Source organism: Lethenteron reissneri, chromosome 18, assembly GCF_015708825.2.
Source record: "Lethenteron reissneri isolate LAM-NWPU_2019-01 chromosome 18, ASM1570882v1, whole genome shotgun sequence".
Classification (NCBI taxonomy): domain Eukaryota; kingdom Metazoa; phylum Chordata; class Hyperoartia; order Petromyzontiformes; family Petromyzontidae; genus Lethenteron; species Lethenteron reissneri.
In genome coordinates, this window is record NC_083796.1 from 11,429,761 (window position 1) to 11,457,178 (window position 27,418).

The 27,418-nt window shown below is 46.0% G+C and overlaps 2 protein-coding genes across 5 annotated transcripts; one reads left to right on the plus strand and one right to left on the minus strand.

Annotated features, from left to right (window-relative positions):
* Positions 1-829: 829 nt before the first annotated feature.
* Positions 830-5,336, minus strand: HYPK (huntingtin interacting protein K). Its single transcript, XM_061553806.1, has 4 exons — positions 5,136-5,336; positions 3,258-3,313; positions 2,361-2,412; positions 830-1,485 (listed from the first exon to the last, which is right to left on the minus strand). Exons 1-4 carry the CDS (start codon positions 5,304-5,306, stop codon positions 1,390-1,392), a joined length of 375 nt encoding a protein of 124 aa, XP_061409790.1. The 5' UTR covers positions 5,307-5,336; the 3' UTR covers positions 830-1,389.
* Positions 5,337-6,833: 1,497 nt separating this feature from the next.
* Positions 6,834-26,669, plus strand: LOC133343871 (hepatoma-derived growth factor-related protein 2-like). Of its 4 annotated transcripts, XM_061553811.1 has the most exons (17): positions 6,834-7,435; positions 10,149-10,225; positions 11,012-11,150; positions 11,558-11,767; positions 12,452-12,604; positions 13,971-14,051; positions 14,157-14,322; positions 14,962-15,049; positions 15,756-15,924; positions 15,961-16,116; positions 17,433-17,515; positions 18,236-18,309; positions 18,801-18,871; positions 19,877-19,978; positions 21,237-21,432; positions 21,991-22,093; positions 23,500-26,669. In XM_061553811.1, the coding sequence occupies exons 1-17, from the start codon at positions 7,364-7,366 to the stop codon at positions 23,588-23,590; spliced, it is 2,031 nt and encodes a 676-aa protein (XP_061409795.1). In that variant the 5' UTR covers positions 6,834-7,363; the 3' UTR covers positions 23,591-26,669. The 4 variants fall into 4 exon arrangements, with proteins under 4 accessions (XP_061409795.1, XP_061409791.1, XP_061409794.1 ...); XM_061553807.1 differs by having other exon boundaries at positions 15,756-16,116; XM_061553810.1 differs by having other exon boundaries at positions 15,756-16,116; positions 22,000-22,093.
* The last annotated feature ends 749 nt before the right edge of the window (positions 26,670-27,418 follow it).

Here is a 27,418-nt window from a genome sequence, read left to right on the forward strand (position 1 = left end):
GGTCACCAATTCGTTCTCACGACACCATACCTGTCAATCCCTTATCCGTGCCTACCTTATTAGACCAATTCATCCCTTATTGGTCACCCCGTGCCCTTATAAATCTCAACGCTTAACCTACAAAGTCCCATCACAAACAAAAACATGCCCGTATTGAACCGGCTGTACGCCGTACTGACCTGAAAACTCAATTTCCCTGTACAATACGGGTAAACCGTAAGGTTTGACAGGTATGCAACAGTGCGTAGTTGAAGCAATGAGCACTTTTTTCAAATCCTGTCTGTCAACATAATTTGTCGATCGAAAGATCACGTGGTGGGGAAGTGAGAGTACTCCGTCTGGCCTAGCCAGCGTGAAATCATAGGCCAAACACTCTCAATACGGGTTCTGGAGTTACCTCCAAGTGGAAGCTCTTCTGCCAGCAGTGGTATGAGCAAGCCATTGTAGGGCTGCATCATGAATCCCTTTCACCAAATTATAGCTTCCCACACATCCATTGGACGTGACCATTGGACGTGACTATCGTCCGTGCCTCCAGCCAGTACTTTTTTTTGCATGGTAAAAGTACACGTCGTTAAACGTAGCCCTGCGGCCACCCATGCGCCCCCTTCCCTCTGCGTGCTCGGTGGTGCATGGCCTTCCATTAGCACGTTTGTCTACGTACGGCGCAAAAGAAGTTCAACACACATATATAAAACGTGCGCTGGTTGGTGCGTGGCCAGCCAGAAGAAAAAAACACTTTTCGAAAAAAACTATGTTTAGTGAAAGTTATATTTCATTAGTTTCACAATTAATGAATTGCACTTAAATCAATTGACAAGGAACACAATTCAGCCATCATTTTTGACCATGTTGTATTCTCACTTGAACAGTTGTCATCTCTTTTGCAGTCATAACATGAGCATATAATTTATAAATTAGAATAGCAAGTACAGTAATTTAATCTTGCACTCAAAATTCCATTTGTATCGGGAGCGCAAGGATTGATTTGAATCAATTATTTAACCATATACATAAGTGCTGAGTTACCTTGCATGAAAGCTTCCTCAAACTTTTACTTGCATTGAACTCATTAAGCGGCAAGCCACCTGAATTGCTTTTTGCATGGATACAGCGAATAGCTCTCATGTTGACTTTCTAGACACCAAGGAGATCGGCGTTTCACACTTGAAAAAAGTAAAACGTCGGCAGACTGAAATATCCTCACGTTGTGTACAAAACACTTTTATTATTATAATTCAGAGGACACGTGTAAGCCGCAGAGTTGTGCATCGTTTTGTTCAGGCAGAAGTCAATCGTTGGTATCGCAGCAGTAAAAACTTGGCGCGGAGTGGCGGCGGCGGTGGCGGTGGGGCCAGCTTCAGCAGCAAAGCTGTCTGGTCCAGGTCTTCAGTTGGTCAGGGCAACAAGCGCCTCCACCACATTACCCATGTGCTCACGTAAACTCCTCTCAGCCGCAGTCCGCCCAATCTCCATTTCGTTCATCTACCCACACACCCGTGTGGCACAAAGACAAAAAACCACCATTCAGACTCGGAGCCTGTTTGGACAGAGTGATGTTAGCAAGGATAAATAAAACCAGTACAGCTCACAAGGGAGTGATGGTGGACCATACCACGTCCGTCCATATTAATTTATCCAGTGCTAATGGTCACAGACTGCACCAGGTACAAATTAAGTACCAAGTCAAATGAGTTCAGATGAGAGCAAAGAGCTTATACCGTACGTGTGAGTATAGATTACAGTACAATGGCATTTTCTGCACTGCCTTCTGCTGCCCACCACATAACCTCACAGCCTATAACAACAACCTGTTAATGCAAGGTGGTTGCCCAACCAAAAACTTTCCAGGCTGTTGATATGACCATCACACCACATATCACAGCCAATGATTAGTGATATTAAAGACACCATGAAGACACGAGGTGGAGGTGTGGTCAGTTGCATACATGCCTGGCTGCATTGGTCTTCCCCCTTGCTACCTTCACCACACCACACAAGGTGGTCATAATAAGCCAAGTTAACCTATGAAAGCCCGATGCCGAGTTCAATTTCCAATTTCTACTGATGTGCATGAACGGGAATAATACCTGCCAAATTATGATTGAGGCAGTGTGTCAATTAACCACCATGATACCACACTATCTGTACACATCAGCAGCCACTTGAGTGTAAGTGCATCAGTGTGACTGTGCCAAGGGCCTTCTGAAGCCACAAAACATGTGAAAACACAAATAAATCTAATTATTTTATTCTGAAGTTAACAGAAATGAATAACACATGACCATCATATAATTGACGAAAACCCTTTAATATCTATTATGTGTTTGTTTTAAATAAGTGAAAGCCTCGTCACTCACGATTAATTCTACATCTTCTTTCCTGATGGTAACCTTGGCAAGTTCATTCTCTCTGCAGAAAATATCATCAGGAAATTAATTCAATACAATGGACACACATTCATATGGGCCCTTGAATCAGTACCATTTTAGTACATACACAATGAATATAGTATTCATCACACAAAATCACTGCAAATCCACTTTAAATGAAGCCTCATGTGCATGACAACTGGTATCAACAATGTTGAGCAAGTGTTAACATTAACAAGCCTACATTTTCCGCACATTTTATGGGAATTTAACATTTGAGATGTGTATTGAGCTGGATATGATGGCGCATCCCTGTATCCACTGCATCACACAGATTTGTTGAAACTCCAAATCCACTGGATTGCAAGGTGGACAGATGGCAGTAAAGCAAATGAGTTCCCGAACTGGACATAGTTTTGAGCGTTATCTCCTCGTACGCATGGGTTTGCTGAAGGCAAAACAATGTCTTCTTATATGCAAAACACTCAAATGGAGTTGGACAAACATTCCATGGTGGGATTTTGCACAAAAAAAGGGATTTTGAGACTGAAGAAAGACTTCCTAGATAAAGGCCTATGTTATTATAACAATATAATTGGATACATTAAGTTTACCAGTGTCTTGGCCTGCACCCTATCAAAAACATATGGCTGCTAATTTATGAGCGACATTCACAAAATTCCATGTTACGAGTCATTTTTCACTCATGTAGATGTTTACATTACACTTGTACGTGTACAGCACTTTTTGCAAATCCACCGCTGGGGTATGCATGGTGGGGGGGGGGGTGTTATTTCACCATACTTTCACAAACTAAAGTTTAACATTAGTGCAGCGTAGTAACAAGGGATAATCTCTGCATTGTGTAACAATCGCAGCACTCACCTCTGTTGCTTGGCGGTCTGTTCCTTGGATCGCCTGTCACCGATCACTGACATGGCCTGCAAATGTGACAGCACACAAACCCCTTTAGTTAAAATTTAACCACCGACAATTGTGCATGTATGGCCCCGTGTAATGCCACTGCTGAACGAGAGCGACGCCGCAATGCGAGTCGTGAGGGTATAATGACCATACTTCACCACGCTAGTCAGTGCAGACTGGTGAAGACGGGGGGGGGGGGGCATATGGAACAATGGATCTTAATTCAATGTCTTTTGCCAACTTAAAATGTAACATTCAGAATTACCAGGAGCAACAAACAAATGCAGTCTTCCCACGTTCGCATCTCACTCTCCGCCGCTTTCCAATCGTCTTGTCCCTTGTCCAAGTCTTCTCTATCACGTGGACGCGTCTTCATAGCTCATCTCCACAAATGACCATTGGCTATTCCACAAAACCCCTCTCCTTAAGCACTTTTTACCCACTTCCTCCTCTCCCAATATCCACAAATCATCCTCCCAGTTCCCACGTATTCGCTTCTGACTTAATACCTCCCACTCAAACTAAACTATTTTTAAATTAAACTTTTTTTTTATTTTACCAGGTAAGGCCCACTGAAGTATGTAGCTCTTTTTCAAAAGTGACCTGGCCACAAATGATAGCTCGACGAAGTGGCTTATCACGTGGGAATTTATAGAGGCATACAAACTTCAAATATACAACAGGCGTCAGTGTCGGGATCGAAGCCAGGACCTCCCTCATACCAGGCGAGGTAGTTAACATCTCACCACCGCGCGACCCACCCTGTCCATCTCTGCCACTCATCCCCTCCCACTCACCTCGTCCATAGCCCCACTCACCCCCTCCTCATCCCACTCACCTCGTCCTTATCTCCCTCTCACCTCGTCCATATCTCCCACTCACCCCCTCCTCATCCCAACCCAACCTCGTCCATCTCTTCCCCCACTCCACTCATCACCACCCCACTCATCACCACCACCCCACTCACCACCACCCCACTCATCACCACCACCCCACTCACCACCACCACCCCACTCACCACCACCACCCCACTCACCACCCCACTCACCACCACCCCACTCATCACCACCACCTCACTCACCACCACCACCCCACTCACCACCACCACCCCACTCACCACCACCACCCCACCCATCACCACCACACCCATCACCACCACCACCCCACTCATCACCACCACCCCACTCACCACCACCACCCCACTCATCACCACCACCCCACTCATCACCACCACCCCACTCACCACCACCCCACTCATCATCACCACCCACTCATCACCACCACCCCACTCACCACCACCCCACTCACCACCACCCACTCATCACCACCACCCCACTCACCACCACCCCACTCATCACCACCCACTCATCACCACCACCCCACTCATCATCACCACCCACTCACCACCACCACCCCACTCATTACCACCACCCCACTCATTACCACCACCCCACTCATTACCACCACCCCACTCATTACCACCACCACCCCACTCACCACCACCACCCCACCCATCACCACCACCCCACTCATCACCACCACCCCTCCCATCACCACCACCCCACTCACCACCACCACCCCACTCATCACCACCACCCCACCCATCACCACCACCCCACTCACCACCCCACTCACCACCACCACCCCACTCACCACCACCACCCACTCACCACCACCCCACTCAGCACCACCACCCCACTCACCACCACCACCACCCCACTCAGCACCACCACCCCACTCATCATCACCACCCACTCACCACCACCACCCCACTCATCACCACCGACTCATCTCCACTCCCCACGTGCCCCACGTGCGCGCCTCCCGGATGCCACTCACGCTCTCGAGGCTGGACGCCGAGATCTCCTTGTCCTCGGCGTAGTCGGTGACCTTCTCGAGGTCCGCCGCGCCGCTGTCATGCTTGCGGGGCTTCTCCGCGGGCTTCTCGTCGTGACAGTTCTCCTCCGCGTCCAACTCCAGGTCCGCCTCGCCCTCCGCCATGCTGCCCATCGAGCTCGTGCCGAGAAAGGACTCGGTGACGTCACGCGAGCCGCCGCGTGACGTCACCTGCGCGCGGGACAGAGATAGGTGTGACGTCATCCGGCCCCGCGCGATGAAGGGGGTGGGGCTTCGTCACACACAAAGAGCCGTGGACGTGACGTCATGCAGATGGTCGATGTACTTGCAGGAGTTATTCTATGGTTCTTTCGGTAAAGTCACGTGGATAGAAATAAAAAATAGAAAAATTAAAGTAACTAAATAATACAAAAAATCAAGTGAATAAAAAATAATAAAACTATCACGACGTTTCAATCGCAACACGAAACGTCGCGATAGTTTTAATATTTTTTATTCACTTTATTTTCACTTTTATTATTTTATTGTTATATTTTTTTCTATCTACGTGACTTTACCGAAATAACCATAGAATATGAATTCCTGTAGTCAAGAAAGTTGTAATGTACTTGCAGTAGGTTAGTGTAGTTTAATGTTGATCTTTGGCTCTCCAACACGCCGGTGTGTTGTTGAACTCGCAACGAATTGGCATGTCCTGTTTACGTGACAAACCTGTGCCGGGTGGTGGCGGGTTTAACGACACAATATAGATTTACGCGATCTAACCCCCCCCCCCCCCCAAAAAAAAAACCTGCGTTATGGACAATATTGGTCGCGAAAGTCTACGTGTTAAACCGCTATGAAGTTACACCATTGGAACCTCATTTACTGGCAAATGAGGTTCCAATGGTGTAAATGCTGACCCCGAGCTCTCATACTCTGATGGTACATTGTCTTTGAGTTGTGCGCCTTTTGGCGTCATCTGGTCCAACACCATGTGAGACTAGGCTCTAAGGAAAGCTGTCTCGGGTGTGGACCAATCAACTTCAAGGACAGTGCATACATTATCAGAGTTATGCTTTTTGTTTGCATTATGACTGCAGGTATTGTGGTCTATGCAAACATGACTCCTTGTAAAAAAACGTGTCAGTTTTGTTGCCAGATAGAAGGGTAAACAACCAATTATCGCTATTAAGTTCTGCTGCCAAGTTGAGAGAGATGAGGTCGTCTCTGTGCACGAATGCGGTGCAGAACCACGCGTGGTTTTTAAATCCTTTATATTAAGTTCACTTACTTGCGCGCTTACGACCGTGCAAACCTTTCAGTCGTTTTTTAACCCACTTCCCGTGATCCAATCGAGCTGACATTTTGCACAGTCTCGTTGTGCGTGACAATTTATTTTCGTGAAAATTTTTTTCCTAAATTTTCCACTTTTTAGAAAAAAAAATTTTCATATTTTATTTAAAACATCAATGTGATAAAAATGAAACTCTTACTCAAGAAAAACAGAAATGAATAATAAAACCGATGCCATGCATATAAAGGATTTATAGTGAAAAACTTTGTTTTTACGGGTTAATTTTTTACGAATTAAAAAATCGCGTTTCCCCCCTCTCCACGCTGCCGCCCCCCTCTCTCCCTTCGCCTGCCGGGCACCCGTAGGCCCTTCCGTGCCCCCCCCCCCCACGACTCCTCCCACCCTCCTGCAGACGATCGGCGGCCGCTTTCGCGCGCCCCGGGAGCCCCCTCCGTGAGGCTTCTCAGCAGCAACAGCAACAGCGGCGGCCTCCATTTCACGGAACGACGACGACGTCGTTGTCGTCGCCACCGAGGAAGGCTTTTCATCGAAGAGCCCAAAAAAAATCGCTTCGCCAAGAACCAAGCGACGCCTCAGAGCGGTGGATTTGGGGAGCAACGCGAGGCGATTCTTGGCCCCGTTGCAGGCCACCGTGCTCGCGTTGTGGTTCGCGTCAGGCAGCAGCAACAACAGCAACAACAACAACAGCAGCAGCAGCAACAACAGCAGCAGCAACAACAACAACAGCAGCAGCAGCGATCCGTCGCTTGATTAGCGAGAACCATCCGCTTGGTCATCACCAACCCCCACCCGGTCTGGACTAAGGAAACCCTCGGCCCCCCGCGGAGGGAAAGGCCGAGCGAGCTGGGCCCCGGCGAACGGGAGTGTGGTGGGGCTTGGCGTACGCTTGTTGCGGCTCGAAGCGGACGAAGCGATGGCACGCGAGTACAAGCCCGGCGACCTGATCTTCGCCAAGATGAAGGGCTACCCGCACTGGCCGGCACGGGTGAGTTTGTGGCTTTTTCCCCCCGTGCGGATTGGTGGGCCACTCATTCCCCGTCAATGCACTGGGTCGGCCGCGTTTGCGATGAACGCGATGAACGCGAATGCACAAAGCGGACAAAACGATTCAGTGTCATGCCATGTCCCGTCACATCTCATCGCCTTCATCCATCCACCCCAGTCCTGAGGAGTTGTGGCTCTCACGCCACAACATCTCAATGTTGTAGGTTTTAGATTTGAGGGCTCGTATGTCGCAACGTTTGCATTTGTTTGCAGGAACGATTTTGAAATGTTGGTGGTGGTGATGGGGGTGGTATCATGAGGGCTCCTAAAAAGAATGTTCTTTAAAGGGGGGCACGTAGTATACTGAGCCGTTTGTTCCCACAACACGGGTGAAAAGTTGTGTTTTATTTTAAAAGTGTATTTCGTGCCGGCTTACTGCAACCTTGGTATTCCTTTCATTCAGATGATGATTGGAAGTCACGTACGCTTCTTGCGGAACTTTGTTTTCGCTCGTTTATCGATTGCACGAACGTGCCACTTGGAATGACCGATCTTAACAATCCCCTTGTTAGATACGCACCCAGACCGTGAACTCTAGGGCTGTGTCAGATACGAGTTGATTGTCTTGCGTTCATTGAGAATAAACGCACGTTAAAGTCACAAAGGCGTCCTGTGGATTGCGCCTGAACGTGACTCGTGTTTTTTTTCTTATTAACAGCTTCAAATTCTTGTTTGGACAGCCTCGCCGCCAACAAAAAATAAGATCTGTTTGCTCAGGGAGCATTGTAAAAGCTCCTTGTCAACCCACTGCTGCACGAGGTGCCCTCCCAATATTGAGTCGCGCGCGTTGCTTGACCATACTTCACCACGATGGTCATTGCAGTTTGGGGGGGGGGGGTGTGGACGGGAGGCTTGGGACAGAGGGACGGATTTTAGCCGTGGCCGGGAATTGGAAGTCAGGTAGCCGAATTCATCGTGAAGTGTGCAAGCTATTGCGCTAACCACTGCTGCTACCCGTTTGGAACGGTATCTCTTTTCAATATTGTATAGGGCAGCAGTGGAGACTGGGTTCGTTTTCACAGTCTCATCAGCAAGGCATGGCTGTGTTTATGAATGCACTTTGTACTGTTTATCAATCGGCTTTTTTTGCTGGCACAGAGAATTGTAATATAATTAATCGGCCTTTGAGCCTTCTTTCGGATTAAGGGTTTGCATTACCCTAGTTAAGAGTTTGGCCCGAGATTGATGTAGTTCTGCGGGAGATCTGTGAAAAAAGAAAGATTTATAGCTCATCGGATTCCTCCAGTAAAAATAAAAAAAAAATCATCCTGAGTTGATAAACACTCGGGGGCCCCATGTCCCCGTACTAAATTGAACAGGCGGTGCTGAGCCGATGGCTAAAATTCAATATTCCTTTCGTGGGGTACCATTGTCTCCTTTGGAAAACCACTGTCAAACGCCCAAAAAGTGAAACTCAATTCATCATTCTGTCCAAGTTTAATCCATAATACGGACCCATATCTCGCATGCGTTACCCTACCCTACACTGCGCATAGCAATGCATTCGGGCGTTTATATTCATCAAATGTCGCGATTGTGTATGCCTGTGTTGTATGCAACTACAGCCACATCTGCTGTACTGTTCTGCAATATATCAAATCAGCAGCGAGTGATACATTTGCATTGACAGTCTATATGCGTATATAGCAGTGTCCACAGTTCAAAATGCACAGGCTATGTGAATCATTTTAAACTCGTTTTGTCCAAGCGTAACTCGTCATGAACCCTTTACAAATACACGTGTGAGTGCGATGCACATTTGGGGAGTAGGATTGTCAATTGAAAGATGGATTAATGATGTGAAGTGCCAGACCGCGACGTCGAGTTTCATTCTCATGGTGGGGGAAGAGGCGCGGGGCCGTGATGCCAGTGAGCATAAGCTGGGAGGGGGGGGGGGTCCCACAATATGACGACGATATATCACGTGATGCAAGGTCCACGATAATCGAATCGTCCTCTTGTTTATATTGTGATCAGCATTGCTTGTGCGTTTTTTCCTTAAATATTTAATTTCAGGTCAAAATATGAAATAATGCTGGAAATAAAGTTCACAGTAATAGCTCACGTTCAGAAAAATAGCTATTCGCTATTAAATTCATATTGTATATATGTATGTTGAATTTCCTTTGCACGTAGTCAACCGTGCAAACCTGAGTAATTAGACTTGATTATGCTTATACGACGTAATACATTATATTAGTTAAATGTACTTATTGGTTCTTGTGTAACTTACGTTGTGCATGGTTATAAGCGTGATAGGTTTATGTTGAGTGAACCGCAGTTAAATAACGTTAAGTAACCTTGATTAGTCATAGATGTTCTGCAAAGGACAAACAAAACAATAACATTCTTAAATACAATTACATTTTAATGGCAATCGTGATTTCGTAAAAAAAATGCATATCTTATATCTTAAAAATTATAGTGTAAACATGAACATGGCAGTGACTCGTGCATTGTAGCAACTCCAGACATGACGTTTTAAGTTCGTGTTATGATCTAGAATGTTTACCAAAGTGGCACAGATTTAGAGCCATAAATACATTTGTGAAAGTATTGCCATACAAAGTGTGCTGTAGCCACGTGATAACACAGCAGGCTTTTGTTCAGTGCGTGCTCTTAGCTGTGTTGTGTGTGTGCGTGCGCACCGGCAGATCGATGAAGTGGCAGAGGGAGCGGTGAAGCCACCGTCCAGCAAGTACCCCATCTTCTTTTACGGCACTCATGAAACGTGCGTATTACCTGTTGGACTCGGAACATTTCTTTAATAATAAACACTCTCGTCACTAAATTTTGATTTAAAGCTTTCGTGACTGCAGGGATTCATCTTCTTGGTTCTTTCGGTAAAGTCACGTAGAAGGGAAGTAATAAAATAATAAAAATAAAACATAATAAAATTATTCTCACGACGTTTCGGCCACAACGGCTGCTTGCGTTGTGGCCGAAACGTCGTGAGAATCATTTTATTATGTTTTATTTTTATTATTTTATTACTCTCGTCACTCTCTCTCTCTCTCTTTACCCATCCAATATTTTGTTGAAATGGCAAGCCAGGAAAGATGATTAAAACCATATGTGTGTGACTCTAACTAACTTGACTGTTACTGTATAAAGCGCCTCGCTCTAAGTAGAGTAACTTTGTAATGCGGTCATATTTGGTAGCTAATTTGTGTGTGCTCAATCTGTGAGTGTGGGTGGGGAGAAAGTGTTGTGGTGAGTAGGGCGCCCCTGCAATATTCAACCACCGGGGTTCGATTCCTGGCCATTGACATCACTGGTAGAAGTATGTAAATTAAACTGGGCTGAGCTTCAACAACTTAAACTCGGCTTAAATTGATCACCCCTCTTGCGTTGTGCCAGCCTCAACAGACTCTCGCGAACCAGCACGTTTACTTGATCTATCCAAGCAACTAAAGGATTCCTACGTGTGTACGTATGTGTTCGCTAACAGCACTTGCCCCACAAGTCTGTTAAGGCTATATGGGGGATCTTTGTCTTTTTTGTATGTGTGAGACAGGGCCTTTCTAGGTGTGAAGGATATATTCCCATATATCCAGACCAAGAACAAGTATGGCAAGCCCAATAAGCGCAAGGGCTTTAACGAGGGCCTCTGGGAGATTGAGAATAACCCCAATGTCAAGTTTTCCACTCTCAAGGTTTGTAGCACGGTGTGAGTCATTTGTTGAAGGCAAAGGATGTGTGCCTATTTGTGTCTTTTTTTACTCAACTGTTTTATCGATAACCTTTATTTAATCAGGTTTCTTGTCAAATGTTTGTTTTTGTGAACACCATTCTTAACTCCCAACAAATGATGTTAGATAAAACACTTTTTTCGTATTTTTTATGCTTTCCACAAATTTGTTCAGTGCATTATTTCTTCTTGGGATTAAAGCCTTAGAACATTGATGTGCCAGGTTATTAGCATTACTTTGTATATCAGGCCAAACACTTTAATTTAAGCTGCTCATTGGTGCACCGTTATAGATGACAGTGTTATTACCAATGCAACCCTCTCCTCGACCCAGTGACGTAATTCCATCACGTGTTCCCTTGCATCTGCCAGCAGAGTTCAGCCCCGTCGGAGAGCGGTAGTGAGGCCAGCGAAGCGGAGGGCAGTGAGCCGTACGGGGGGCAGCCGTCCCCGCCGGTGAGAGACAGCAGCGAAGGAGAGAGGGCGCCATCGGACCTGGAGGAAGTGGACGATCCTGGCACTCAGGAAAAAGTCCCACCACCGCCTGCCAAGCGCAAAAAACCTGAAGTCGTCTTGGACGTGGTACGCGACACGTCTGACATCATCATTGGTCCTTGCTTATTATGGAATACTATGTACAATTGACCCAATATTTCAAGTAATGGCCTACCGTGTGAGTTGTATGTTTGAGTAGTACTGTTGTGCGTAATCACACATCTTTGTTATAAACCCGCATGAATGGTGAGTTTTGTGCTGTTCGCCGCTGCCAACGAAGTCACCTATTTATTTTTGCAAATTATTCTCCATTCGCGCCGTAAGTGCCATGTGGCAAGGCGAAAACATTGTCGTTTGGAATTTTCAAAGTAAGCAGTACACCTATTTTGTGACAATGAATGGCCCTACGAGATGTCATTGCTTCTTCATTTCATTCAATCTGGCTGTACACATGTGGTGTAGTGTGCTTCGAGTGATCTTCAATGCTAGTTGTTATATTACTAGAACATTTAAGTAAATAATGCTTCACAGTACACAAGTGAACATGTCGGAGCAAAGAGTCAGCACGGCTGTTAAATTACCCATCATTTGTGGCCAGGTCGCTTCTGACAAAGCTATATAGCTCAGTGGGACTTACCTGGTAAAATAAAAATAGTATAGTAGAAAATAAAGCTATGTGAAGTGTGGTCCAAAGGCCCTGGGTTTTGCCCGTTCATAATTTCACCGTGTCTGTGCGAGCGTCACTAAGCGAGCGTTCATTTGCACCTTCAGCCAGCCAAACGAGTGAGGCGCTCATCTAGCGAGGAGGCAGGAGCTGCGGAAAGCGGTGCGGAGATGGAGGAATTCCCCGTGGCTTCTCGGAGCCCCTCGGGCTCGGAGTACGAGGAGGAGAGCTCTCACGACTCGGACAAGGGCAGCGACGAGGTGGATATGCCCATTGCCCTCCTCGTGGTATCGCATTTTTATGTAAAGCTGCTTCAGCAATGCCACTTCTTCCAGCTGACCATATTCAAAGGAGCGTTCCAGCTGAGGTTTATAGCTTTCATGCATTCGCACTGTCCGTTTACCTGGAACAAGGGGGCATGATAACTTAAAGGTGATCTTCAAGGGACACATGGTGAATATAAACAAAACCTCAACATAATGTTGTGTTAAAACTGTCAAAATTGATCAAAAGGTGTTCCACGCCCTCCCCAGTAGAGCCGCTATCTGAGCCCACTGTTTCATCTTGGTCTACAGATGTCTTGCGCCTGGTGCGAGCTAGAATATTATTATAGTTAGTTATATGTTTCAGGACAACTGCATATTTTTTTAAAGCATTACAGGCGTGATACATTTGCAAGATTTTTCTTTCTTTTATTTTATAGATTTTGTTCATTGGATACAAATATATTTTGACATTACATATACACAAAAGTAATGTTTAATATTAACCTTGCCTTGCAGTCTACTTCCTTCATGATATGTATTACACCTAGTAGCCCTGAATGTTACGTGTGTCATGTACATGATTGACCCGTCAACCCCTCCTCAAAAAACAATGTACACGAGTTATATAGGTAAGCAAGGGGGGAGAGAGAGAGAGAGAGGAGGGGGGGGTGTGGAGCAGGGGAAAGGGGGCTGCGTGAGCGCTAGGGGGAGAAGAAGTGAGGCTGGGGGGAAGTAGGCAGGACTAGAAGTGGGAAGCGGAGTGTGGGACACGGGGGGAAATAACTCTGAAAAATCTACTAGTACCCGGAGGGTACGATGGAAACAACCACAACCAGTTAAGGCTTTACCTGGTTAATAGTGGTTATTTTCCCCCCGTGTCCCACACTCAGCTTCCCACTTCTAGCCCTGCCTACTTCCCCCCCAGCCTCACGTCTTCTCCCCCGAGCGCTCGCGCAGCCCCCTTCCCCTGCTCCACACCCCTTGCCCCTCCCCCCTTTCTTACCTATATAACCTCTTGCCACGGCAGATCTCTCGCCTATTTCAGTATTTTTTTCTTGCTGTGGTTGTTCCATCTGATGAAGATTGCTTGTGTTGCGATCAAAAGTCGTGATGTTTTATTTTACCTACGTGACTTTACCGAAAGAACCAAAGGAATATGTATTCCTTTATTCACGAAAGCTTCAAATCAAGATTAATGTACTGGAAGTGCGCGCCACTGCACTCCCAGTGTTCTACTCGAGGCAATTAACAAGTAGGCAATGTATTTCCTTTACAACCCCCGAGTCGGTTGTGGATATTCCTACTCGTTTTCAGGCGTTGCATTTTGGCGTAATGGTTTTGTGTTGTGTCCACCGCGCAGGACTTTTCCCCAGAGCGAGTGAAAGGGGCGACGCGGGGTGGCCGAGCGAGCAGCGGCCCAGCGCGTGGGGGAAGGAGGAAGGTACGGAACCGCACCCTTGCCTTCATCTCGCATCGTCGCGAGCTCTTGCTCGCCCGCCGTGTCGAGCGAGCTCGGTGTTGTTAAGCGTCCCCCTTTTTTCCGCAGAAGTCAAAGTCCGTGTCCGAATCTGAATCGGAGGAAGCAGACGATTCCAGCGCTCACGAAAAGGTTCCGTCGCCTGAGAAGTCTCCGAAACCTCGTCCAGCCAGCTCGGAGAGCGACTCGGCCGAAGAGCCGTCGCTCGAGGTTTTTACAAACCCCCCTGAGAAAGGTACCCAGCATTGCCGCGTCACTGATAAAGCACTGCACAGTGCCGCCGCAGTGTTACTGTGGCCAGCTTGTTGATGGTCTACCACAGGCACGGAATGCCGCCACGCTTGGGGTTGCGTGCAGTGGCACCATCGAGTTAACCGTCTTGTTTTTGTACAGTCGTCAAAGCGGAAGAAGCTCCATAGCTGCAACTGAACTCATTTACTATGCAGCCAGTAGAAAAAGGAGGCCATCACTTGTTGTATAGTAAGAATATGTATAAAAGAAATCCTTGAGGAATTGGAAAGCTTTTTCAGGAACATCATACATTGGGATGTTTTGACCCAATTCTTTGGTGGGTTATCTCCTCGATGAGATAATACTTAAACATGCACACACATGATGTGCTACCATCTGTTGGGTATCTAGTTTCACAAGTTGGGAGTCTTACAGCACGTGACCTTTAGGTGCCCCACCAAGGTTAATGTAAAATATCTGGATTACGCACACATGCGCCACCACGTCGACTCTATTTTACCACCTGCCTACCTTGCAACCCGAGGCACTCGGTTGGCATTCGCACTTAAAGTGGGCCAGTGTCATTGTGTGTTTTTTTGGGTGCTGAACACAAATACTCGCACTTTGTTATTGTCTTCCACAGTAGTTGAAAAGAAGGCTCCAGCAAAGCCTCGTCCCAGGAAGGTGGAGAAGCCGCCATCACCCGTCTCGTCTGACTCCAGCAGCGAGAGGTGAGAGCATCACCGTGTGATGGGACCTGTGACGCATTGTGGGAGCACTGCGAGCCGGGGAGAGTGAATATTTTGGTCAATCAAGTCACGCTTGCTCAGAGAAAACCGCATCTGTAATAGTTTTATGAGAAATTATCGGCATCATCATTATCATCGGACATTTGCATATCCGATTAGCATGGTCGGCTACGTACGATGCGAAAGAAGTTCAACATACGTAATTAATCCCACTGCGTATTGATGGTCTACCCAAGATGTTGCCACCTTTAATGTTTTTGCGATGTAATAATTCATCTAGCACCGCACATGAGGTGATTTCATTGCTCCATCTCGGTTCACTTACGATTGCCAGTGGGGAAACTATGGTTGGTGGTCAAGATTAACGTCGGGAGTGGCTGCCAACGTATGGAACACGCCCATGCTGAGGACCACTGCGGAGATGGAGCGATGAAATCGGCTCGTGTGCAGTAGCTAGATGGATTGTAGTATTGCAAACCGGGAGAGATGGTGATGGACTCGATGAGTTATTCATCCATAAGTGGCTCCATCGTGGCTGATGATGATGATGGTAACACATGCATAAGATGTGTTTGAGCATGCACTATGCCATGTTTGTATATCGAGTCTATATTTGTATTAATTTGCGGCTGCACCACCTACGTGTGCGTGCGCACGTTTGCGATCGGCACGTCCGCTCGCGTGCCAGCGACGACGGGGACCGCGTGAGCGAGTGGAAGCGGCGCGACGAGGCGCGGCGACGCGAGCTCGAGGAACGCCGGCGTCGCCAGGAGGAGGATGAGCTGCGCAGGATGCGCGAACGCGAGGAGGAGGACCGCCTCCACGAGGAGGAGGAGAAGAAGAAGGAGCGGGACGATGTCAAGAAGGACAAGAAGGGCAAAGAGGACAAGAAGGGCAAAGAGGACAAGAAGGGCAAAGAGGACAAGAAGGGCAAAGAGGACAAGAAGGAGAAGGAGCCCAGGAAGGGGAAGAAGGAGGAAGTGAAGAAGAAGCCAGTGGAGAAAAGTCGACCGAAGCCTTCCTCGTCCTCCTCCGACTCCGAGGTGGAGGTGGGTGCTGCGCTGTTACCGCTCGCAAGCAAAAGCGATCGTTATTTCACTCGAACAAGCAATGGGGATTCATCTTCTTGGTTCTTTCGGTAAAGTCACGTAGAAGGGAAATAATATAATAATAAAATAAAACATAACACGTGACTTTACCGAAATAACCAAGAAGATGAATCCCTGCAGTCACGAAAGCTTTAAATGGAAATTTAAGCAATGGGGAGTTGCAAATCGACCTATCCTCTTAATGGGTTCAACAAAATAAGTACTTTGGGGAATGTCAACTGTCCGTGACCTGTGGGGATAGACTGATGGCCAACGTGAGAATTTAGAATATCCATCACTGCCTCAAGGTCCACCTTTCGGGAAACAAATGTTGATATAACTTTGACAATTGTCCATTGTAATGTGTACACATTGCCCATTGCAATCATATTGTGCTGTGTTGAATGGGTTCTCGGTGTTAATGGAGCATTCTTTGCTTCACCTCAGGCAACCCTTGTTTTCACAAGTCACATTGGTCTATAAGAGGCTAATATGCTGGTGAACCTACATGCTTTTATTTGTTATGTTTCAGTGGTAGGACATATTCTTGCGTGGTTTTATGTACTTGGTAATTACAGTGTGTTGCCCCACTCGCATTGTTGCATGTGCCCACACTGACTCGTAGGCTCCCGAGCAATTTCTCTCGAATGCGTCTGCGGTGGTGGCAGTGAGCCAGTGGGTGGTGAGACCACAACCCGCATCTTGTCATTTCATCAATCAGCCCTTGTCAAGATGACAATATCACGTACAAATTGAGTATCAGAGTATCACGTTTAATTTTCTGAGTCAATAAAATATCAACTACTAATCAAGTAAATCCAGCCATTGACCCATTTTATACCATTACGGTGCTTGTGTGGTTTTATTCTCCTATTCTACCCCGTAGTCTTTAACTCCCTAACCCATAAATATTTCCCGTTTAATCCTTGCTCCTATTCAACCCCAGGCTCCCAATACCTTTTTTCCCTCTATCAATGACTGATTGCCTCTAAAAAATCCACTCGTTCTGTACAGCGTCTTGAAATGCAGATACTATATAAATAGTTTATTTGCCCGTCGGTAATTCCATCACCATTAACTCTATTTTCAGATTAGACGGTGCTCCTGCTACAAATAACCGCAGAAAGCAACGTAAATTGCCACTTTAATGACATCAGTTTTGAATACTTGAGAAACTTTTATTTGTGGATCTCGGTGGCTGGGGGTGGTGGGAGGTGGTATGGGCTATGAAGTGTTTGCCATTTCTCAGCGCCGTTCGGCTTGTGTCGCCGCTGCAGGTGAAGAAAGAGAAGAAAGAGAGCGCTCCTCGTAGGGCGCCGCCCAAAAGGCAGCCCGACCGCAAGCCGGCCAAGGAGAAGAAGTGAGCGGCCGTTGCCCGCTTACATTACACACAGTCGGCCAACAGCAGTAGATGTCGGTGTTCGTTTGCCCCATATACACCCGAGTAAAAACACGAGACTGTCAGTTGATTGAATGGTAGGAAACAAAGCTGTCATGCTATCTCTCACAAGCCCAGCCCATACCCTTTGCACTTGAAAGTCAAGTTCTTGCTCTAGTTTACAATACAAGCGTCCTCTGTATGATTATACTCTAACAAGCACAACGGTAACCCTAGCAAGTGCAGCTCTGTCCGTAACAAGCTTAGCCCTAAATCTGACTAAAAACACACACTGACATCTTAATTACCTTAACAAGAACAACTTTAACCACAACAAGGTCATCAGAATTAGCCGCATTCTTACAATGATAGCATTTTCCCGAACATACCAAGCCTAGGTTAATAATCCATAACTAAAACATGTGTTCTAACCCTAGCAAATACACAGCGTTCAAAGACCAGTTTTTACATAATTTCAACTCTTACACTCCCCCTTCACAAGTCTAGTCACTAACCAAGGCAATCGAATAATTGGGGAACAGCTGCATTTCTAGATATCGTGGCTCCGTATGTCCCCATTGCCAAGTGTTTTGAGAACCTGATCTGCAATGATGCGGAAACGCCCTGGCTGTCATAATGACGGCGCAAACTAAGGCTGCATCCTCCCGTCATGAGCTTCTCGCGCCTCCTCACTTCCTGCAGGCAGCTGAAGGAAGAGGAGAAGGAGCGCAAAAAGCAGGAGAAGCTGCAGCTAAAGAAGGTGGAGAAGAAACGAGGTTGGTGTTTGATTTTCACTCCCATCTTAGTTGCCTTGGCAGGTCATTTTGACCAGAGTGGTTACCCTGTGAGTTATTTGTTGATTGAATCAGGTTAAATCAGTCACATGGATTATTATGAGACAACATGATCCTTGATGCGTCGTGCCACACCATCGGCGATGTATTAAGTTGTACAAATGTAGAGTTGGAATGCTTAATGGTCGTGTATAGAGTAAAGTTCGCTGTGTCTCTGGACCCCTTCTTAAAAGAGTTCTGCAGTGACTTATTCAATAAATTACCTATATTTCCGAAAACAATGGACAACTACTTCAAAAAATAACACCCCATGTGATTAATTAAATTGATTTATATTTTTTTACTTGGAAGTCGCCTAATTTGTGGAACAACATAGGACTACATTAATGTTTATTGTTGGAGCTGCCCTTCAATACTTTTGCTCACTCCGCAGCACACTTAACCCCAAGCTCTCCTCCCCATGCTTCCAACAGAAATATCCATGGAGCAGCGGCTCAACAAGCTGCACGTGGAGATGAAGCTTTCGCTGAGCTACGCCAACCCCGTACGCAACACGTCACAGCGTCACAGCCGAGACTAACGTAGCCCTGGTGAACGATACTAGGCGCTGCTGGACTTGATTGCCTTCCACCAGACTTGGATACGCACCGAGGGATGGAATGATTCACCAACCCACCCCCTGTAGATTCGACAAATTGTTGCGATCCATGGTCGAAATTCAATTAAATGAAAAAAAATGTAAATAACATAGAGGTCATAAAAAATATGGCTTGCAAGGGTGACGTTATGTGAACCCATTGCATGCAGTATTAATGAATCTAAAATTATAATTTTTTACAAGTGCCAACTTAAGCTGTGACTAGATACTTGACGGTCTACCAATGGACACTTTTATAAATACCAATTCATGACTTTGCAGTGCACCACTAGGAACTTGGCTGTACACCAGCGGAGACTCTCTGCTATGCTCCGCTAGAGAATTGGCAATGTATCAACGGTGTGTACTGCAGAGGTCGTGAAAAAACCCACCATGCCGTACGTACTGGAGTCTGATAAATATGCATCTGGAAACTTTTCACTCGGGAGGGGTAATGCTTTACTGTCGCGCGTATTTCACCATGGCAGCTTGGGAAATCTCATTGAAATTTAACCATGCTGCTTATAAGTATCCTGAGCTTGTAGTAGAACAAAGTGTAGTGCACACTCCATGGGGTTGAGTAGTGGCACGATGGTTAGCTCACTGCGTTATATACCTCACGACCATTGGTAACGTCAGTGGCGAGTAAGATCTGAACCAGCCGTGGGCTCATCGCCACCAACTCGTACTGACCATCGCAATGGAGTAGTCAACCCCCATGACCGGCATGGCGTGGGGAGGCCTTAATCAAGTGGTGGATTGACAAAGGATTGCATTTTATTATTGTTGTACGCCACGTGCACTTTAAAAAAAGAACTAGCCTATTCTTTCAAGCAGTTGGGAAAGATGTATGTGATGTATTGCATTGGATACACTGGAAGTGGCTAATACGTCAAATCTTTTTTTCTGCAGGACATTGCCAAATGTTTACAATGCATGGATGAGCTGGGTTCCCTAAAGCTGACGGCCCAGTTGCTGCACAAACACCAGGACCTCGTCGCCACCCTGAAAAAAGTACGTGTCGTTTGCTAGTCCATATGAAAAACACCTCACCCACCCTCTTTTACTACGACTGGCTTTTAAGAAACCATGATGTAATGACGTGGCCAGGTGGCTATTGTTGGTTTCAGCCCGGTCACAAATGCAGAAATAATAACATGTTACGTAAAATTTGGTTTTATACTTCATTTGGCTAAATTCCAGCGCTAGGGATTAAAAATATCAGAATTAGAATATGTATTTATACTGGAGGAATCCAATGAGTTATAAAGCTCTTTTTCACAGTTTGTCACGTGGAAAATATTACTCCCAGTGACAGGGCAGGTTTGTGGATCAGAGGTCCCTTCAAGAGATTCAGAGGTTGTTCTGTGGTATCTGCTTTTGTGGGCTGTTTTCTAACACAAAGGGTTCCATTGGTCTGTGAAGGTTGCAAATGGATACCTAGTCTCGTGACGTGACACCGACAGCATGATCAGCAAAAATTTGTGCGAGGGACTTGACGAAATAGGCTTGATTCCCGACCACGGATAACATCGGTGACAAGTAATATCTGAACTGGTCCTGGGCACTGCCTTCATCAACCCATGTTGATCAGCATGGTGAAATAGAGTCAAACAGCCCCCATAACTGACATGGCGTGGGGAGGCCTTCAACCAACAGTGGATTGAAAAGGGTTGCAATTTATAATGTTTGCACACTACACATACATTTTAAAAGCATAGAAGACTAAGCTCGACCAAACTTGGATTATGCGTGACGGTGAAAAACCTGCATGCTAAAGGGTGTTTCTCGCAGTTCTATTCGTATCTTGCGTAACAGTCTTGACAGGTCATCATTAACAAGTATAACCTGTAAAAACAAAGTTTTTCACTATAAATCCTTTATATACGTGGCGGCTAGAGTCCTCTCGTCCTCTGGCTTGAGATGGCTGCCACCTATGGGTCAGATGATTGCATTGCACCATGAAGCAATTGGTAATTAAATATAATATTTTTGTCCTAAAAAGTGTAAAATTTTGGAAAAAAAATTTCACGAACATTAATTGTCACGCACAACGAGGCTGTGTGCAAAATGTCAGCTCGATTGGATCACGGGAAGTGGGTTAAAAAACGACCAAAAGATTTGCACGGTCGTAAGCAAGCAAGCAAGCGAACTTAATATAAAGGATTTAAAAATAAAGGATCGTTTCTAGGGAGATTGGATTTTCGTGCAGTGGCCACGTCTCACACCGTGATGGTCGCTCGCCCCTCCTCCCCCCCCCCCACCGGTACAGGCGCGGCGATATAAAGCGAACGAGGACGTCATGAAGAAGGCGACTTTCGTCTACAACAACCTGAAGAACGCGTTCGTGGGCCCCGGCGGTGGCGAGAGACCGCCGGGCCGACCCAGCGGGGATCGGCTCAGCACCGACACCGCTCCGACGGCGGCCGAGGACGGAGCGGAAACGCCGCAGAAGAAAAACGACGCCGGTCAGAAACTTAAGCCGGGCATGTGGCACCTTCACCACCACCACACCCTGCCACGCCTCACCCCTCGTCCTGCGTTCAGCAATCCTGCGTGTCACTTTTAATAGGGATGCAGGCTTACGATGATTCACCTGCTCGTGTTATTTGATCGGATTTGGGATGAGCACTTGATTATAGAATATTGTTTTTTTCGTGCGTGTGCTCTCTTGAAATGTATTCATTTTCTGTCTCTTTTGTACTGTCTCATGCGTACTTTTTTTGCGCTGTCTTGGCTTCTGCTATAGTGCCCATATGTTAAGCCCCATACCCTAAACACTGCCACACCTATTTCTGATTGAGTACAAACATAGGCTGGAATCGCGTGACTTCTCTTGTTAAGTTTCTCCTCTCTCACGGCCGGAGTGAGCGAAGTTGAGCGATGGACATTCAGCAGGCAGGCTTCCAGCACCGTTCTTTGGTTATATTTTGTTAGTCGCTCAACTTGGCGAGTTCCAGCGGAGAGAGGAAAGGTTCATAATAACGCCTCATTGATTTTGCATTTGATGTTGTTTCCGTCTTGAGGTGGAGAAGACCTGAGTGTGAACGGGGCAATACAGAAGCAAGACATGGATGCGAGGGAGGAACAGACCCAAGATGCGATGAAGTCGGAGCAGCCCAAGGAGAGGTGAGTGCGTTTAAAAGCCACTGCCAGGTTGGCACTCGAAAGACTCGCGCAGGAGATCAGCATCATTAACTCGCACCTTCATCGAATAAAACAATCCTGATCACAACTTGCACACGGGCAATTCATCGAACACATCTCCGTTGTAACGTGCGTACGTACGTTACATGCGTGTTCATTGCGGCAGACCACTGTTTGCCAGTGTCGCAGAAAGTATTGGATGGTTGGACATGATTGCTCAAGTTCCACTTATTCTATGCTTGTTGGGGCCAGATGCACCTCGTTGCAAAACTTGTCACTTAGGTTTTGATGAAGGATAAGGATAGCATTTCATTTAAATACTACTGGTCTTTTGAAGTAGTGAGTTTGCCCACATAGTTTATGCATGCAAGCCACTGTTTGATTTAACCCTTTGTTGAGTTTACAAAGCATGGGAGAAGTCCGTGGCCTTGCCCTTGAGTCTGTTATCTACAGTAAATGTAAGACAATACGGGAGCAATTTTTTAAATTTTAGTTTTAAGATTGTTGGCATTTTCAATGAGATTAAAAATATTTATTTGAAAGTGGAATTTTAGGTTTGACAGTAACATTCTTGGAATGGCTGAAATGAACCAAAACATCTTAAGTATTGTTAACTGACATTACACATAACTGTATACTTATGTCATACTTTATATTTATACATTTTCTTTAAATATAAATTTTAATAAATTGCCAGACACAAGTGCTATATTTTAGGTCTACTGCATGTGTACCCGTTAAGTATTCCATATTCCACTACGTTATCGGCATATCTTACAGAATCTGTGGTATAGTTCCAGCCACACTGCACTGCAATCCCAGCAACTCTGGACGTGTTCATTTGTTACAATTGGACTAAATTTAGCCTGGGCACCTTTAAGGTCAACTCGGTCTAAAACAACCGTTTAAAATGATTCGGTCATGGACGTGAGCACTGTGAAGAAAAGGGTGGTCAAGCGTGCCGTAGGATTTACCACCTCCTTGTTGCCATGCTGGCTTTACTATGTGCTTTCAAACAGAACTTTCATATCTCTGTGTGCCTCGGTGTCAGGGGTGGCTTACTTGTGCCCCACAGCAAGAAGGGCCTGGTTTCGACTTGTTTTAGTTGATATTCTCCCCTCTTCTTGCATGGGTTTTCTCTGGATAGTCTGGTGTTCTCACTCAACAAAAGTAAATCAATTACAATGCAACTACTACTGGCCAAACATCCAATAACTGAAATATTACCTGCATACTACTCAATTGGGATGACACCACAGCAACATCCCCCCCTACTGCAAATTATTCACAGGACCCTCGTGAAAAAGTATTGAGATTCGGTGAGGCCATCCTGGCTAAACACGCATAATAATAATGATGTGTGCGTGTTTGTGTCTTTCATATGGCAGCGCCCATCCAACACCAGCAGGCCCTGTCGAGAAGTCACCTCCCGTTGGCCCAGATGTCGCCACATCGACGGAACCTGCGAACGGGAGCTGAGAAAACCGTGTCGTCTGCATTGCAACATTTGGCTTCGTCGCAGTTCCCTTGACATCACGCAAATCGCACGCAGTCATGCGCACAACACTCGCGCGGTATACGCGCACGTGACGCACACACCTGCTCGCCGCTCTCCAGCCTCAACCTTAATGCTAGGTGTGCGCTGCGCGATAATGACAAGCACTGTGGCAGGCAATGTTGCTACCATGGTCCTGTGCAGGGTGGGGGGTGGGTGGGCACCATTGTACAGCCACATGGTCTTTGGAAAAAAAAGTGTAGATTTTCCATTGAGAACACAATTATGCAGATTGTGGGTTTATTGTACTCGCCTCTTATCATTGTGGGGAACTTGTTGTCCATTGTCCTTCTGCAGGCATTGTCAAAAAGCCAGCTTCTCCCACGTGTGCAGCAGTGGTTACTAATTCCCAAGGAGCTGCTCTCCACTAATGGCAACTGTGGTCCCACATGTACAGGAGGGCAGGTTTAGCGCATTTGTTGGCAGTCAAGAGTCAAGTTGCTACTGTAGTTTGTAGTCCGTCTTTAATTCTACCCATTACCGTTATTTCGTCGGTACTTATATGAAGTGCGCCTTAAGAAGTGTGGACGTGGGTATTTAGAAGCCACTGCTGTGACTAGACAATAGAGAGACAGAGCGGGCCGAGAATATAGAAGGAGGCTTCTTCAATGTGCTTCATTAGCCCAGCTGTGACGTGTGGTGGGTTTTTTGCAACCTGTGTTAAAGTGGAATGTCGCTGAGCTGATTACTGTGCAGTCTCCACCTCTCCTTGCATTGGGAGAGCCCCCCTACATCTTTAGTGGCTTCCCAACTCGTGAAAAAGTTCCATCAAAGCACAAGTGTGTGATCAAATAGCGCTAAAAGTTGGGCTGTAAACTGTGGATTGTTCACACCTCTGCGAACCAACAGGTGCCATTTATGACCCTTTTTTAATACCTTATGTATTTGATAACTCTTTGGACAAGTAAAATTTAGTCTTTAACGGTTTTAAAAGCGTACACATTTAAAATTGTGAGTGGGGTGTGTCGCAATGCCGGGGGCAAAGTGAGGCTGTGGCGGCTGGCCATTGAGTTGTGCCGTTTAACATCGGTACAGGCTTCTATGGAAGTGGCTGATGCAGAAAATAATCTTCGTAAAGCATCCGCCAATGCTGGAATTAAAGCCAGTTAGTCTGGTAGAGACAGACTGACAGGGCGACCTGTGTGATATCTCCTGGAATTCATCGGAATCCCAGGCTTGTCGAAGTGAATTGTTGCAGCAGCTTAGCCAGTGAGTCCAGGATTTCCCGCTCGCTACCGTGTGTATCCTTGCCAAGGCCACCAGCTTCTCTAGTTTAGAATTGCAGTTATTGTAGGCACCTCGGACTGGCATTTCAGGTCTCCCTTATGTTAAGTTTTGTATGAATGTACCAGTGTGTAGCGTATTTCCGATCTCCCAACGTGTCCCTCCGCTTTGCAACGCCGTGTGCACACGTTATTGTTACTGATAAGAGAGTAGCCTCGATATGGTTATGGGCTGCAGACGCTCTCCGTTTCACACAACACGCACACGATTAGCAGGGGTTTTTTTTTAAAGACATTTGAAATGAATTGGAAAAAAATATATCTGTGCTGTGCAGACTGTGTTATGCCATGCGTGGATTATACTTCCAAATGGGTTAATTTTATGGTCTAATTGGATTGGCCATTGATAATGTAACTCTTGGCTGTTTAGATGCGTTGGTTTGTTATTTTTAATAATTATTTTATATGTTGAGCAGTCTTAGTTCTGCAGCGAAAATAAGTAGGAACCTCTAAATACCTTAAAATGACCTGTGGTACGGTGTTATAGTGAGGCCAGGGAATTCAGATTTAAGAACGTTATTGATGCGCTGTTCATTAAGCGTTACTGCCTGCAGTTAAACGTGCTGACAGCTAAGAGATGCCTCCTTTCAATATAACAAGCTGACCAAAGAGAAGGGTAAGATAGAACCAGTTTGGTTGGCTGGAATCTGTATCTTTAGGAAGTTTTAGTCGTTAACCCATTGAGTTTTTTTTAGATTTTCCATATAAATTGGTGTAAATGAGTGTGCCACATAACACATGGCCCAAATTATCAAAGATCAAAAGCAATAAAACGGACATTTCTCACCATAATCTGTTAAAATCCAAACGTGTTCATATTTTCTTGCCGCTGCTGGTGTGTGCAGTCAAGCGCACAGCACAAGCGGTGTTGACAGGGCACGTTTCCACTTTTATATTATGACCTGTTCAATATCATCACGCCGTTACTTCCCTGGTTATAAGCAGCACCATCGGTCCTCAATATAATAACAATGTCTGCAAATCGTGTTGATCTTTGACAATGTTCTACCATGTTTTATATCACTGGTGGCTCACTGAGCATCCCGTTTCTCCAAGGGTGCCGACTGACCCTCCCAAAAGTGTGCCCGTTCACGTTGTCTTGTTAGAGTGTTTAATGCATTTGGAGAAGGCATCCTTTCCTAAAACAGTTTTTTAGGAAGCCCCGTTTGTTCAAATAACACCTGCCATCAACAGGTTTTACCCTGAGACCAGTGTCTTTTTCATTGCAAGGCCCCGAATGCACCCCATCGTGCTGTCAAAACTCAATGGTTTCAAATGTGCGGCGGTCGTCGCACTGATGTCTTATCGGTGAAAGTGCCACACCCCCCACGAAAATGAGTGTCCCTCCTCAAGCCCTGCGGGTTGTGTACGGGTTATTTCATCATCTTCACACCGTTCAGTGCGGGTAAGTGAAGGCAGGGCGCATAGACGTTGGGAGCATTGCACAGGACAATGTATTTTGCTCCACCGTACCCAGTTGGCAACGCAGCCCTGTGAGTAAAGCAGCAGTGGTGGCAGGCAATTTGTCAACTGTATTTCTCTGGCCATGTGAACATCTTCCAGCAGAAACCGAGGTGTATGAAGATACTTCAAAATAGGTTTAAGTGTAAGTGACGCTATGTAAATATGTGCCAGACTTAAACATTTCCTACTCTTCACAAGTTGTGTTTGTGTGCCTGTGTTTTGACTATACAATTCATTAAAACATTGTTGGACTTTTTTTTCTACCCACATGTTGAAAATCAAAATAATTAAACAATGAATGGAGGCGTACCATTATTGAACACTTCAAAAAGAAGCGGTGTGATAGTTGATCCGGGCTGAGGTAAAAGGTTGATTACCACAACATGTTACAGCCCTGTTGTCAATCCACTCTTGGATGATGGTCTCCCGATGCTATGCGGCTAATGGGAGTTATTTGACCACACTTTACCATGTTAGTGCCCGTTGATGGTGGGGTGCATAGTTGTGGGCCATTAGAAGTGCAGTACACACAATGGAGTTATTGCATTGCCCTCTGCTTTCCACGTTTCCCTGCAGCCTCGTATGCATAGGTTGCTCATCCAAGCTATTCGGGCACTATCAAGGCTCAACCTCACCTGATCAGTCGCTCTTCCGCGTAAAATGCGCACGCTATAATATATTATTCCAGGTGATTTGGTTTTAAAGTATGGGCAGGTATTTTCCACTTTTCATTTCATATGGAATGGTGTTCGCCACCAGTGAAACTTCACTTATAAGTCATTGTACCCCTTTTGTGCCACCTCAGTCCTGATTTGCTGCCAGTTCACTGAAGTTGAGAAAGGTCAACCTCTGCAAAAGGTCATTAATTTTCGACCCCCACCCGACATCACAAAGTGGCTATTTCATCAAGGTGCTTGTATACAGTAACCTACTGAGATTCAATATTATGACGGGTCAAGTGCATTACGACACATGTCATGCATGTCATCAGAAAAGGCAAGTTGT